The 14,730-nt window shown below is 45.0% G+C and overlaps 1 protein-coding gene across 1 annotated transcript in view; it reads left to right on the top strand.

Moving 5' to 3' along the window:
- msi2a (musashi RNA-binding protein 2a) overlaps positions 1-13,151 on the top strand; it is a 248,366-nt gene extending 235,215 nt beyond the window's left edge. Inside the window, exons 13-14 of the mRNA XM_030792413.1 lie at positions 5,354-5,508; positions 12,964-13,151. Of these exons, the coding sequence (XP_030648273.1) occupies positions 5,354-5,508; positions 12,964-13,008 (200 nt within the window). The 3' untranslated portion in view covers positions 13,009-13,151. The remainder of the gene's footprint in view (positions 1-5,353; positions 5,509-12,963) is intronic.
- The last annotated feature ends 1,579 nt before the right edge of the window (positions 13,152-14,730 follow it).

Below are 14,730 nucleotides of genomic sequence, written 5' to 3'. Positions count from 1 at the left end.
CAAATTGTGAACAAGTTTGATTTATCTTTAAAAAATGAGTGAGGCACAGTGCACAAGCAACTTCAACATCTACGAATGTCAGGATCAGAACTGAAACTCTTAGCTGTAAATGTTGAGGTCTCAGCGGATGCTTCTGGAAGGTTTATGTGGTATGTGTTTGTCATAGTGGCTAAAATGGTCTTATTAATGAGACCCATGTTCTGAGTGAGATGGGTAATTCTCACACGCAACAGATAGTAGTTAAATTGGAGAAATCTGGTCATTTACCATCAGGGCCTCACTTGGGTTACAGGTCTGGACTGTCTCGCCACGCTGTAGCAGAAGACGGTGACAGTGACTCGGTGGGTCACGCTGAAGCAGAAGACGGTGACAGTGACTCGGTGGGTCACGCTGAAGCAGAAGACGGTAACAGTGACTCGGTGGGTTACGCTGAAGCAGAAGACGGTGACAGTGACTCGGTGAGTCACGCTGAAGCAGAAGACGGTGACAGTGACTTGGTGGGTCACGCTGAAGCAGAAGACCAGACAGTGACTCGGTGGGTCACGCTGAAGCAGAAGACGGTGACAGTGACTCGGTGGGTTACGCTGAAGCAGAAGACGGTGACAGTGACTCGGTGGGTCACGCTGAAGCAGAAGACGGGACAGTGACTCGGTGGGTCACGCTGAAGCAGAAGACGGGACAGTGACTCGGTGGGTCACACTGAAACAGAAGACGGTGACAGTGACTCGGTGGGTCACGCTGAAGCAGAAGACGGGACAGTGACTCGGTGGGTCACGCTGAAGCAGAAGACGGGACAGTGACTCGGTGGGTCACACTGAAACAGAAGACGGTGACAGTGACTCGGTGGGTCACGCTGAAGCAGAAGACGGTGACAGTGACTCGTTTGGTCATGCTGAAGCAGAAGACGGTGACAGTGACTCGGTGGGTCACACTGAAACAGAAGACGGTGATAGTGACTCGGTGGGTCACACTGAAACAGAAGACGGTGACAGTGACTCGGTGGGTCACGCTGAAGCAGAAGACGGTGACAGTGACTCGGTGGGTCATGCTGAAGCAGAAGACGGTGACAGTGACTCGGTGGGTCACGCTGAAGCAGAAGACGGTGACTGACTCGGTGGGTTTCTGCATTGCGCCAACCATCTGCTGTTGGGAACAGAACGAAATGGCAACGCTGTGAATCAGGTGTTTGGGGTGGGGGGGTAGGGGGGCAGTCTCCGAAACCCAGGTGTGACCTGTCCTGCCTCATTTCCCTGGCAGACGACAAGAAAAGACATCCTTAACCCCCCACACATCCACCCCCACCCCTTTACACCGAAGATTACACACATCTCACGGTTATGGAGAACAGCCCGGTCCCACACAGATTGGACGGGCTTCATTTGGATGGTTCCCCTGCAGGGTTCTTGGGCACTGGCTCAGGTCCTCCACTCAGTGGCCAAATTTACCCCGCAGCATGAAAAACCATCACCACCTTTCCACCTTTCCTCTCACAGCGTGGCTTAAGACCTCATTCCTACACCCCATGAATCCTCAGTGTAGGGCGAAATGTCCTGGACGGCTGTGATGTCGGCATGTGCACAGGTAGTCGATGAAAAGTGTGGTGACCCCGTGAGACAATGGCAGTAAGTCTTAACGGGTTAGACTCTGTTGCCATGACGTCTGAGTGACATGGTAACCTGACCGTGGTGCTGAACCGAACGATGGGGAGGTTCTTCATCAGGTTTTCTTTCACTTTTTCCTAGTTCGGCACCACCCCCACCCCCCAGTTTAACGAGACCCAGATGGAGATTCACTCTCGTTTCCGCGGTGATTTGGTTGGAGGTTGACGTCCACATTGCGGCCTCAGTTGTCACAATTTATGGTGGCAATATTGCTTTCAGCATAGATCTGGAGCACAGACAGATGCAGCTCTATTGGATTAGCGAGATGCTCGATATCAGGTTCTGCCCAAACGTCTCCTGTAGGCTCGCGTTGCTGTGGCAACTTCAACCTAATCGGTTCATTCATGGGTCCTTTAAGGGTCGCGTCAAACCTCTTCGCACCCCCTCCCCCCACTCCTTCCAGACCCCTTCAGCTCACACAAAAGTTTTTGGATGTGCACTCAAACGTCACACGCATTAAGCTTTGTGCTAAACATCCTCAGCACAAAAAACTTGAAAGAAAAATGAAGAGAGAAATGTATGAGAGTGAGAGAAAACTCTTGTCTAAGGGTTCTGTCTCCGTTCCACTGAAACTTTCCGTAAACAGATGGATAGGTTTGAGAGGACGTGAATTGAAACATAACGTCGCGTGACGGGGGGGGGGGGCTCACCTGTATCCAAATCGGGCTGTGTAATCAGAACTCCTGTGCTTAATTAAAGCTGGCTGCTCTTCCACTGCCAGTCAAAGCCAATAAGCTGAACTTATGTTTGGCCATTAAAGTTAATAGCAGGAGCAGTTGAGCCCCTGGGTTTTAAGTTGAAGCGTAAATCCTTTCACACACGCGTGCACGCGCACACACACAAAGACAGAGAGCCAGCTTCCAGCTCAAATGAATCCACCAATTATGTGAAAATGAGTATTACAGTTGCGTGTGGAAACGGAGGTAATTGGGTAATAAGCAGGCCTGTTAGAGGAGGCAGGGCTGCGATAAGGCAGGAGAGGCCCATAATCAAACAGCACCATCACACTCATTACACAGCACAGGGCAGCTGAGGGACAAATCAGCATCTCTCCCAAATTCCTCTAAACATTTCTTAAGGAGAGGCTGCAGCCTGGGGTACGGTCAGTGAATTTGATTAATTAAGAGTATGTCTGTGTGTGTGTGTGTGTGTGTGTGTGTGTGTGTGTGTGTGTGTGTGTGTGTGTGTGTGTGAGAGATGTGTGTTTGAGAATGAGAGAGAGAGAGAGATTCTGTTTGTGGATTTTGTGTGCGTGCGCGTGCGCGTGCGTGCGTGCGTGTGTTTGTGCGCGCTCGCGCGCGCGTGTGTGTGTGTGTGTGTGTGTGTGTGTGTGGAAGTGTTGGTGTGCAGATGTGTGCATGTCAGTGTGTGTCTGTGTGTGTATCTGTGTGTGTATCTGTGTGTGTATGTGTAGCAGAATGGTTTGGTTTGGAATACTGCTCCATTGTTTGGTTCAAATGCAATACAGTCATAGTCTAACCAGTAACAAAGTTTATAAAATGCCTCTCATGGAGCAACCTGCCGTGTCCTTCTTGGTTTTCGAGTCTCACATAAAGTTTCAGTCTGAGTTCTATGAGTTCTACTTCAGGTGAAACCATTAACTCCAGCCCGAGGGGTCCACTGGACACAGAAGCCGTTTCTCAGTGCGAAGTACATCAAGTATGGACTCCCGTTCTCAGTTGTTCGGTCTTGCTAAGTTCAGCTCAGGAGTCCAGACTTTGTGAGAAATGCATTCTTGGAAACTTGTCAACCCAAGTCCACACATGTCACCTCCTGATGCATCCTTGATAAAAACCCACGAATTGAGGACACATCCGGGTATTCGATCTGTACTTGGCTAGATGCGAACTTTGAATCGGAACAGTACTTAGACTGTGACTGATGACGTTTCACAAGTCCATGAGAACGCAAGTCCAGAGAAGAACATATTGAGAAACATCTGCTTTGACTCGTGACTAACACACCTTTTCTAAATGTCTGATAATGAAATGTCTGCCTTAATGAGAAGCGTTAGTGCAGGGATGCATTGAGAACAGGGTTTTGCATTGAGGCTGTAGGTCTGGATTTGAAAAACCCTGGTCTGTACCATCACAGGAAGCGTTTGCATGTGGTGTTGTGTGATACGCCGAGGCGTGGACGGACTCTGGAGCGTATCTCGAACCAGACCCCGGCTCAGTAATCTCAGTGTTTTCTCTGAGTTTTGCGCCAAAAGCCATGAAGTTCAGCCAAGACCCAGATCTCTGACTGATCTGAGACCAGCTGACGTTGGGCGGACATTGTCTGTGTGTGCGTGTGTGTGCGTGTGTGTGCGTGTGTGTGTGTGCGTGTGTGTGCGTGTGTGTGCGTGTGTGTGTGTGTGTGTGTGCGCGTGTGTGTGTGCGTGTGTGTGTGTTTCACTGAGCTTTAGCATGTTGCTTTTCAGCGTACAGAACTCTGTTGTCAGATTGACTTAGAGATTGTTATGTGGAGGAAACGCGTCTTTGAACAGAAACGTTCTACAGAGTGAAGGTGTGATATTGCTTCCTCACACTAAGCCCTGTCACCGTTTCCGCTGGTACCTGCATTTCCCTGGTATTGTTATTTAAGCCATTTTTCACACCGCTTCATGTCGAGACTTTGGTTTCTAAGAAAGGCGTGTGTGCTGCACTTCATTAAACATAGCAGCCCCCCCCCCCCCCCCCCCCCCCCCCCCCCACACACACACACACACACACACACACACACACAGACCACCCTGGTGCATTCAGACTTTTACCCTCGATACTGACCCACGCTGTCTCACTCACAGTCGTATTCATTCAGTGGATGTATGTTGGGTGGAGGAGTGAAGGATTGTGTGCTGTCAGGAATCCTGTACTTTGAAAATGGTATCATTTTAACTCCAGTGATGGCCAGAACACCGGACTAGCCCTACTCCCTCCCTGTCCTTCTGCTGTGGTCTACAGCTTTAATAAACTGGGCCGTTTAGAAAGGAGCCGAACACAGAACAGTCCCTCACACCGATCCGTTTGACGGCACCTCTCCCAGGCTGGTTCTGATGGCCGTCTCACGGGTCACACTCTGTCAGTAACACGTCAGGATCCGCATGACGTCTGCATGTCTTTTGTTTTTGTTTTTGTTTGTTTTACCCGTGATTGTGCATGGTTGTTGTGTCAAATTTTCGCCTATAGGGTACACAGAGCATGTTTCATAATACGATATCGGCCTGGTGGTGTGGGTGTGGGTGTAGGTGTGTGGGAGGGGGGGGGGGGTATAAGTCTGCACTCTTTTACATGAAAACGACAGTAGCATTGTTTTAATGTCACTTAAAACAATGCTCCCAATGCTTCCAAATACATTCATGGCCACTGGACCAAGCGACACTTAACATACATTCAAATCAGCTCAGTAGAGTTTTATTTGACCAGCAAATTTACACGTCAGGTCATTTAGAGCAAAAATAAAACAAAACAAAAAGACACACTTTGATTGTGATAGCTAAGAAGACAGTATATTATCCGTTCTCTCATTTTTAGTCATTTCGTCATGTTAATATTTCAGGCAACATTAATTATACAATTTATTTATGACGTCCAGTTTACGGCTGGTAGAGAGTCCAGTACACAGTGGGTTTCTGTGGAATCCCAGCTCAACTCTAACATGTGTATGTGTGTGTATGTCCGTGTGTGCGTCCGTGTGTTTGTCCTGTGCAGGTGCTAATCCCCCGCGGCCAGGAGGTTTCCCCGGCGCCAACAGTCCCGGCCCGGTCGCCGACCTGTACGGACCCAACAGTCAGGACTCTGCCGTGGGGAACTACATCAGCGCCACAAGCCCTCAGCCTGGCTCTGGCTTCAGCCACAGCATCGCTGTGTGTATACCTCTCTCTCTCTCTCTGTCTCTCTCTCTCTCTCTCCTTCTCTGTCTCTCTCTCTCTCTGTCTCTCTCTCTCTCTCTCCTTCTCTGTCTCTCTCTCTCTCTCTCTCTCTCTCTCTGTCTCTCTCTCTCTCCTTCTCTGTCTCTCTCTCTCTCTCTCCTCCTCTGTCTCTCTCTCTCTCTCCTTCTCTGTCTCTCTCTCTCTCTCTCTCTCTCTCTACCTTTCCCTTTCTTTCATTCATTAGGGTTATATAAATGAGAAGAGACTAGATTAGAATAGCATTCCTTCTCTCATGTTTTCTGTGCTCTTCCTTCTGGTTTCTCAGAATGAGTATTAAGCCTGTTCTCGGCCTAATGTGTTAAATATCTTAGAGTTAGCAGGCTGACCTAGGATCAGCTCCCTTCTATCTGTATAACTGTATCTGTCAGAATTGTAAACTGATCCTAGATCAACAGACATAGCCTGAGTTTGACAGACTCAAGCCCTGGACTCAGTTACATTGTGAATGTGTTGAAAGTGCTGTTTCATCGAGGACTAGACTTAATTTACACTGGGAAACCAGCCCCACTGGATTGAATGAGCACATCAGCATCAGAACTGGTGAACTGCTGTAAGAGTCCGTTTGTTTGGTGGGTTGTTGGGAGACTGCTGGGAGGACAGACAGGGGAAGAGAGTGCGTGTGTAAGTTAAATTCCTGGTCAGTCAGTAACCAATCACAGCAGAGGGAAGCCCTCTGTCCACTCATGATGTAGACCAGAGTGAAAATGCATGTGAGCGTGTGAATGACTGGGCCCTGTTCCAATACTCTCACATGTGTCCTTCTCCAGTCAAGTCAGATTCTAACTGACTGAGCGTGTTGAAGAAACACCAAACAAACATCACACGAATGTCCTGCAGAGACTCTATGGTGGCATTAACCCTTAACCCTTATGTCGTTAAGTGTGATGAGTGGCCGAGAGATCAAGTTCACAAGGGAAGGGAGCTCAGTAGAGAATTGGGACACGACCAGTCCCAGTTCACACGGAGGAAATACATGTTTGTCTCAAGTCATGAGCATCCGAAGGATAAAACTACAGACAAAAAGAGTTAGAGGAAATAAACAGAAAAACCAAGTACAACAAACAAGAGAGAAAAGAAGAAGAACAACAGCAACACGGTGTGCTGATTGTCAAATCTGAATGTTTTCACAACAATCAAATGCTTTTGACACCATATCCACCATGAAAAGCGGAGCGTCACACAAACGTTTGGCTAATTGGCTTTTTCGCAGGCGGCGTGCAGAATCTCACCTGTGAATGTCGCATTTTCCAAAATTGATGGTGGTCTCAATTTGGAGGAGAAAATGGAGTAGGATACATTTGTAATGAAGTGCCAAACTGAGATAGCGTTATTTACATGCTCGTTTTCAGATTTAAAATCAAAAAAGGTAAAAAATATAAAAAAAATGGAAAAAATAGAGAAAAGTAAAATAAAATCTTAGTTGCAGACTCTGTATTTAAAATTCCGACATTTGAGTCATTTTCTCCGCTGCTTTGGTTTTCTCTCCGTGTCTGTGAAGCGAAGCACCTCGCCGGCGCCTGCTCGGCATATGCTGTTGTGAAAAATGTAAAATCTCGATCAATTTTTCAGTAATTCGCTGAAAATCTTCATTTTATTGTGTTTGTTTAATTATTTGTTTGTTTTGCGTGTTCCTGCCTCAGAGAATGACTAAGCGTTATTGCTGCGGGGAGAAAACGAAAACGAAATAGTCTTAAACGAAAAAGTCTCGCTGAACAGCACTACACTCCTCCTTTTTGTTTTTGTTCTTTGTTTTTTTGTTTTTCTGTTATGTTTTTTGACATATTATGGGCTTTCTTAAAGCCGCCACGGGAACAGGAGACTCATTAACACTCTTGCTTATGATCGTTCGGCCGGTTCTGATTCACCTTTAAAAGGTGTGGAGTGGCGTTGAAATGGACGCAGGGCTGCAGACTGGAGCCCGGAGCCCAAGCGGAGAGCAGATGATGTCTGCTCTGGACCGAGCGCATTAAGCAGAGAAATGGCTCATGACTAAAATTCTCCTCTCCATTTATTTCCCTGACACATATCAACAAATGAGGGCCTGGCCCAACGCTACAAGTCACGACCCACTGAACGGTTTTCCCACTCACACATGCACACACACACACACACACACACACACACACTAAACGGTTTTCCCAAACACACACTGAACGGTTTTCCCACACACACGCACACACACACACACACACACACACACTCACATGCACACACATACACACACATATACATACACACACACATACGCACACGCACACACATGTCCACACACGTGCACACACACACACACACACTGAACGGTTTTCCCACACACACACACACACACACATACACACACACACACACACACACACATACACACACACACACACACTCACACACACACACTCTCGGCCGTTTCACCTGAGAGAGGTGACGTGGGCGGCTCTGTAAAGAATATTGGCTTAATCCGTCCTCCACAATGCAGCGACAGTCCTTCTCTCCTTCTCTACTGGATCGGCACCATCCAGGAGCAGGAACAGGGCTTTGTTATGGAGTTTGATTTCTGCTGCGCGCACGCACGCGTGTGTGTGTGTGAGTGTGTGTGTGTGTGTGTGTGTGTGTGTGTGTGTGTGTGTGTGTATGTTCATGGATTAAATTCAGGCGTCTCTGCCAACCGATCCCCTCTTATCCTGTCAAGAGCACAATACACAATGATGGCATGGCAGATAAGAGTCAGTGTTTTAAACAGAAAAAGAAAGAATGGAAGAGAGAGGGAGAGAAAAAAACGGCAGACGCTTTGACAGCTCTGCCATTTTCCCTCCTAAATCTGCTGTGTGGGCTGATCGCTTCACAAATGCAATTAGACAGCATGGAGCATTTGCATATGAAGACCCACATTGATCAGTTCTGCAGAGAGAAGGGAGAGCAAAGGCTTTGTGTTTTTTTTGGATTTTTTTCCTCCCTCCCCCCCCCCCCCCTCTCTCTCTCTCCCTCCCCCCCCTCCCTCTCCCTCTCTCTCTCCCTCTCTCTCTCTCTCTCTCTCTCTCTCCCTCTCTCCCTCTCTCCCTCACTCTCTCTCTCTCTCCCCCTCTGTCTCTCCCTCCCTCTCCCTCTCTCTCTCTCTCTCTCTCTCTCTCTCACTCTCTATCTCTCTCTCTCTCACTGAGGAAATCTTGATTCTAATTCTAAGTGGATTTGGCATGAACGGTGAACGCATTTATAGTTGTCCTGTTAGCGACAGCTATTAGTGAACAGCATGACATGAAGAAAAGCCGATTGCTTTTGACGTCGGTTCAGCTCTGCTCTTTTAGACAGCTCTCACATTAGCCCCTGATTGGCCGATACAGACCTGTTGAGCTATCCTGGGTTCAGAATGACTTGTGATTGGCAGTCTGGCGTTTGATAGCCAATGAACAATGCTCTGTCCCCGCTCTTATCTGTGCTCGTGTGGTCTTCGTGCCGAAAATCAATAGGTGACGTTTTCTGCAGAAGAGCTTGACTTAGTCCACACCCCCCCACCCCGTGTTTGTTGTATTTCGCCCTCAGTGTTCTGTGGGTGACGTTTGGCTCCACAGACACCTGTGATTGTAATGACTTTCATTTTTAACTCAACTTTACACCCTCAGAACTTCACAGTCCCAGGTTCTGTTCTCAGTGGGCCTGTCTGACCAATGGTTCCTCAGATCTGGTCACCATAATCCATAAGAGTTCCTCAGATCTGGTCACCATAATCCATAACACCATAATCCTGCAGATTTTTCCATTTTCTCTTAACTGGTTTAAAACTGGTGCAGACCTGTTTTCTCAGCTGAAACATCAGCACCAGCCTGGTACAGAAACCAGTACGACTTTGGCCCTTCAGGACCATGTCTGAAGAATTCTCCTGTGGCTGTTTTAATCTGGCGTAATTCTATCCTCCCTTTTATCAGAGCCTTTTCCGAATGCAGTTAATCTTTTTGGGTTTTTTTGGATCTCACTGCCGATGTTTAAAGCGACTTTAAAACAGGAACTCTAATTAAACTGAACTGATGTGTGTTTTTCAGTCTGCAAAAGGATTACAAACATTTAAAACTTTTTTTTTTTTGACAGTCTGAAGAGCAGACTGGGATCTGTGAAGTCCTGTACCTGAAAACCTGTCTCTCTGTGACATAGAGGAAAGAGAAAAAATGATTTTTTTTATGATTGAATTATTCCACTGAATGAAGTAAATAACAACGCTGATTTAAAAAAAACAAAAACAAAAAAAACAATGTAACCAGAGCCTCATTTGTTCAGACAGAATCCTACGAATCAAATGTACTCAATCACTTCTTCTTCTTCTTCTCCTTTTCTTCTTCTTCTTCCTCTTCTTCTTCTTCTTCTTCCTCTTCTCCTTCTCCTCCTGGTCTTTGAGAATGCATACTGACAGAATGCATACTGACAGACGTACTAACTCTATACTCCTATAGGGTCCACTGATCACCACAGCTTTTACGAACGGATACCATTGAAACCTCACAGGTGGTCGGTTGCCATCTCACAGGAGGTATTACATTTTCTTTATATTTCTCCATGACCTTCCCGACCTTTCCATTTATCCATTCATCCATCCAGTCATCCATCCATCCACCTACCTCCCTATCTATCTGTCTGTCTGTCTGACTCTGTAGAATCTCAAGTCTCAAGTGTTACTCAGCATTCCTCCACCTGTCTTTGCTGTTATGGAACTGTTAGACCATGATCGTTTTTAGACCAAACTCTCACTGGAACAAAGAGATCGTTTAAAAAAAAAAAAAGCATTGGAATCACCACCTGACCGCTGCCCACCCAGCTGCCCACCCACCATGTTTCCACACACTGTGACGTTTTTTTGTGGTCAATGTTGTTTTTGTTACGATCCTTCACTGAGCCATTCATGCTTATTGTCTTTGCGCTTTGTTTGTGTTGCTGCTTTGAGTGGTACGTGGAGAGATCTCTCTCTTCTGTTCTGCCCAGACCCATGCTGTTTGCTCCCTCCTCTGACTCAGAACTTCCAGTCAATGTGATCAACCTGATGGGCCTTCAAAGACCCTGTGTTTTCTCTCCAGGGGGATATTCCACCCCAAAGATTATCCTCACACACACACACTCACACACATGCACATGCACATACACACACACACACACACACACACACACACACACACACACACACACACACACACATACAGACACGCACACACACACACACACACACACACACACACACACATATACATACAGACGCACACACACACACACATACATACAGACACACACACACACACACACACACACACAGACAGACACACACACACACACTCACACACATGCACATGCACATACACACACACACACACGCACACACACACACACACACACACATACATACATACACACACACACATACAGACACACACACACACATACAGACACACACACACACATATACACACACATACAGACACATACATACAGACACACACACACACACACACATACAGACACACACACACACATATACACACACATACAGACACATACATACAGACACACACACATATACACACACACATACAGAGTATCGGGAGCCCCAGCTGAATGGTTACCTCCAGTGCATCCTCCCAGTTCCATGTCCAAAGCTACTGCTTTTCTGAGGCCAGTGAGTGAGCCAGGGAGTTTTCAGCTGTCTGCTGATACCTGCTGAGGCCTTGGGATTCGGTCCTGGGTGATGACATCAAATCTATCAATGCAGATGACACAGCATTTTCATACAGCGGTTTCTCCCCCCTTATTTCAGCCAACTAATGAGCACCAGACCGGTTTAAATCCAAATTTGAACAGTCCTGTTGGACATTCTACATTAAATCTGTATTAATCTGGTTAAGAAGCAAACACATTCCCTGATTTACCCAAGAACTGTGTGCAGAGCTGAAAGAGTGGACGAGATCTCACTGATCAGGAGTGAAGTAAGGTTACTCACCACGCAGTGACTGGTTTGGCCTTTGTCCTGTGGAGAAAGCAACAGCATGTGTTTGGACATGGAGAGATCGTCTATAACTCTGTGTTGCATGCCCTTCACGGTCTACACAGGGAAACGCACACCCTCTGCTTGGAGCTTCTAACTCTTTGTGTTTGTGTGTGTGCGTATGTGTGGGTGTGTCTGTGTGTGTGTGTGTGTGTGTGTGTGTGCGCGCGCGCACGTGTGTGTGTGTGTATGTGTATGTGTGTGTGTGTATTCGTATGTGTGTGTGTGTGTGTCTGTGTGTGTGTGTATACGTATGTGTGTGTGTGTTTGTGTGCGTGTGTGTGTGCGTGTGTGTGTGCGTGTCTGTGTGTGCGTGAGTGTGTGTGTGTGTGTCTGGGTGTGTGTGTGTGTGCGTGCGTGTATGTGTCTGTGTGTGTCTGTGTGTGTGTATGTGACAGACCGACCATGGGAGATATTTGACAGAGCAGGATGTCACCAAGTCAAACACACAGAGGACAGGGAGGGAATGTAACATTCCTATTGGACGGTTTTGACTTCAGTTGGCTGAAGTTATCTGGCTCACTGAGAAATATTGCTTTGTGAAAAACCTTCCTGGTCTGTCTGAGTCATCTTTTATTCCCATTGACATACAGTGCATTACAGAATTATTGGCACCCTCGCTAATGGTATATAAAAAAAGCCAATGAAAACGGTCATTCTTGTTTATCAGCTTGATCTTCCACTGCAAAGATTAAGAAATGAAGGGAAGCAAGTTAAGAAAGCTAAGTCAAAGGAAAGTTAAGGTAAAATTGCTCAAAGAAAAAAATTCTGTATCTCAAAAGTGTTATACTAATCTGTGTCACTATTATCAGCACACCAAAATTCTTATCGACAAACTCTAATAGATGTAAATTCCCATTCATATTTTCACAGCCCCCTTGTGAATTTGGGAACTCTAAAGTGGTTCACTGTGATTTCCTGTTTAACTGGATTATAAATATGGTGTGAGATCGAAATATGACCAAACTCCCTGTTGCATACGAAACTGGATGGAGAAGACTTGGGGGGCCAATAATTACGACACGTATCTGTCGTAATTATTGAGAATAAATTATTCAGAATGAGAATAATTTCGTAATGATATCAGAATAATGATTAAATGCTAAAGTCAATAAATAAATAAAATAAGATAAAATAACAAAAAAAAATTTCTCATACTGCTTGCCAAAGAAAACAATGAATGAAGTGAGGTTTAACTAGCATCTTTTACTCCTGTTTTCTTTGAGGGTGACAGTAGTTTTGGAGGGCACTGTATATCTTGACTTGTGTTGTGAATGTATACCCTGGGGGAGGGAGGCCTGTATGGCATAGATGGCCAGTCTGAGAGGCCCAGTGCTGAGAGAGAACAACCATGTAACACATCTGTTTCTCTCTCAACTTAGCAGAGTCTATCTGGAGGTCCTGGGAAGGCGGGCCGAAGCTTCTGATTGGTTGGTGTACAGCTGATGTCATAAGACCTCAAGCACTACAGCTTCTCATTGGTCAACGACAGGAGGTGGCACCACACAGAGAACAAGACAGAAATGCTACGATCATCTCAGAAAAAAAAAAAAAACAAACAAACAAAAACACGAAAACCTGCTGTACCATAACTCCACCCCCCTCTAACCATGTCTCTCTCCTCTATTTTACCTTTGATTTCTCTTATTCAGACTTTTTACTTTCCTTCTGACTTTGAGTTGTTCGGCAAAGCTTAGATAATGTGTATTTTTGTTTGTTTGTTTGTTTGTGATCATATGTGTTATTTGATTCATACTTCTCTCACATCTATATTAGTTTATGTTGCTCTAATTGAGACGTGTCATGTAAAAAAACAAGGTCATGACTGAATAATATTTGGTACCAATCATCGTTTAAAAAAAAAATCAGATTTTTAAGGTGACATTTTTGCACAAGTGGGGGAAAAAGCAACTGTAGACTGACCAGGTTTTGGGGGGTGGAGGGAGGGGGGGGGGGTGTTACAAGAAATACATTTCATTTTATTTCAAGTGCAAATCCAGTGGGGAAAACAACTAAAAGAACGAATCAAACTTAGTAGCTGTTTTTAAGGCTTGTGATGTCTCTCTGTCGATCACAATGACCTATTTTTGGGCAATACAAAGAGGACTCCAATATTTTTATGGTCCTTTTTTATAAGTGGTGTTTTTGTCGTTTAGAGAAAACAAAAAAAAAAAACAACGTGTATACTATAGCATTTTTCATATGAGTATGTTGTGAATTCAGATTTAATGAAAAAAGAAGAGATATGTATGTGTACATATTATTCCAATCATTGCATATACAACCAACTGAGAACAGAAAAAAGTCACCTATTTTTCTGATGGTGTGTGAGAAAGAGACTGTTCCAGGGTGTGAATAACTCCGAGAGAAAATCTAGCTCTTAACAGACGATGATCCAGTTCTATCTCAGATACAGCAACAATTCCACTGATACAATCCCGCAGCTTGTCTTGTACATAATCCAGCTGAATAATTTTTGTCATACCAGCATATTTACAAAAAAAAAATGAATTAAAAAAAGTAAAAATTAAAAAAAAAATGAATTAAAAAAGAAAAAAAAACAGAAAAAAAAACGGTTTTTACAGGGGCACAGCTCAGGCCAGGAGGGTCAGAGAATGTTCCGGTCTAGTCTTTTTCTTTTTTCTTTTATTTAAATCTCAACCGCAGATATTCCTAAGTGTGTCTGAGTTTCACTGAGGAGAGGAGACGAGAGGAGGAAGAAAAAAAAAAAACACAAAAGATCCAGTACTATAATCCAAAGCACACTGTAAGGAAAGGTTAAGGAAACAGTCCACAGATTTTACACTGCTCACCGCATCTCCACACTTTTATACTTCTGAGGAAAAAAAAAAGAAAATAGAAAAAAAAAAAAAAAGACTTACTATGTTGTTGTTTGTCGTTCTTGTGTGTCTCATTCAGCTAGGTCGTTTGGGTTTTTTTTTTTTTGTTGTTGTTGTTGTTTTGGGTTTTTTTTTTTTTTTTTTGCTATGGGTCAGAACATCTGGACTGTGTACGCCCGCATTTATTGTGTAAAGCCAGTGCTTTTGATCAGTTCTCCTCTGAAAGAATTAGGAAGGCAAATGTTTTTATATCGTACCTCAGCCCTGTGAATTTTACCAGAAAAAAAATTATATATATATATATATATG

The sequence above is a fragment of the Chanos chanos genome, chromosome 15 (assembly GCF_902362185.1).
Source record: "Chanos chanos chromosome 15, fChaCha1.1, whole genome shotgun sequence".
In the NCBI taxonomy this organism is placed as follows: Eukaryota; Metazoa; Chordata; class Actinopteri; order Gonorynchiformes; family Chanidae; genus Chanos; species Chanos chanos.
This window is presented reverse-complemented; position numbering and strand designations above follow the sequence as displayed.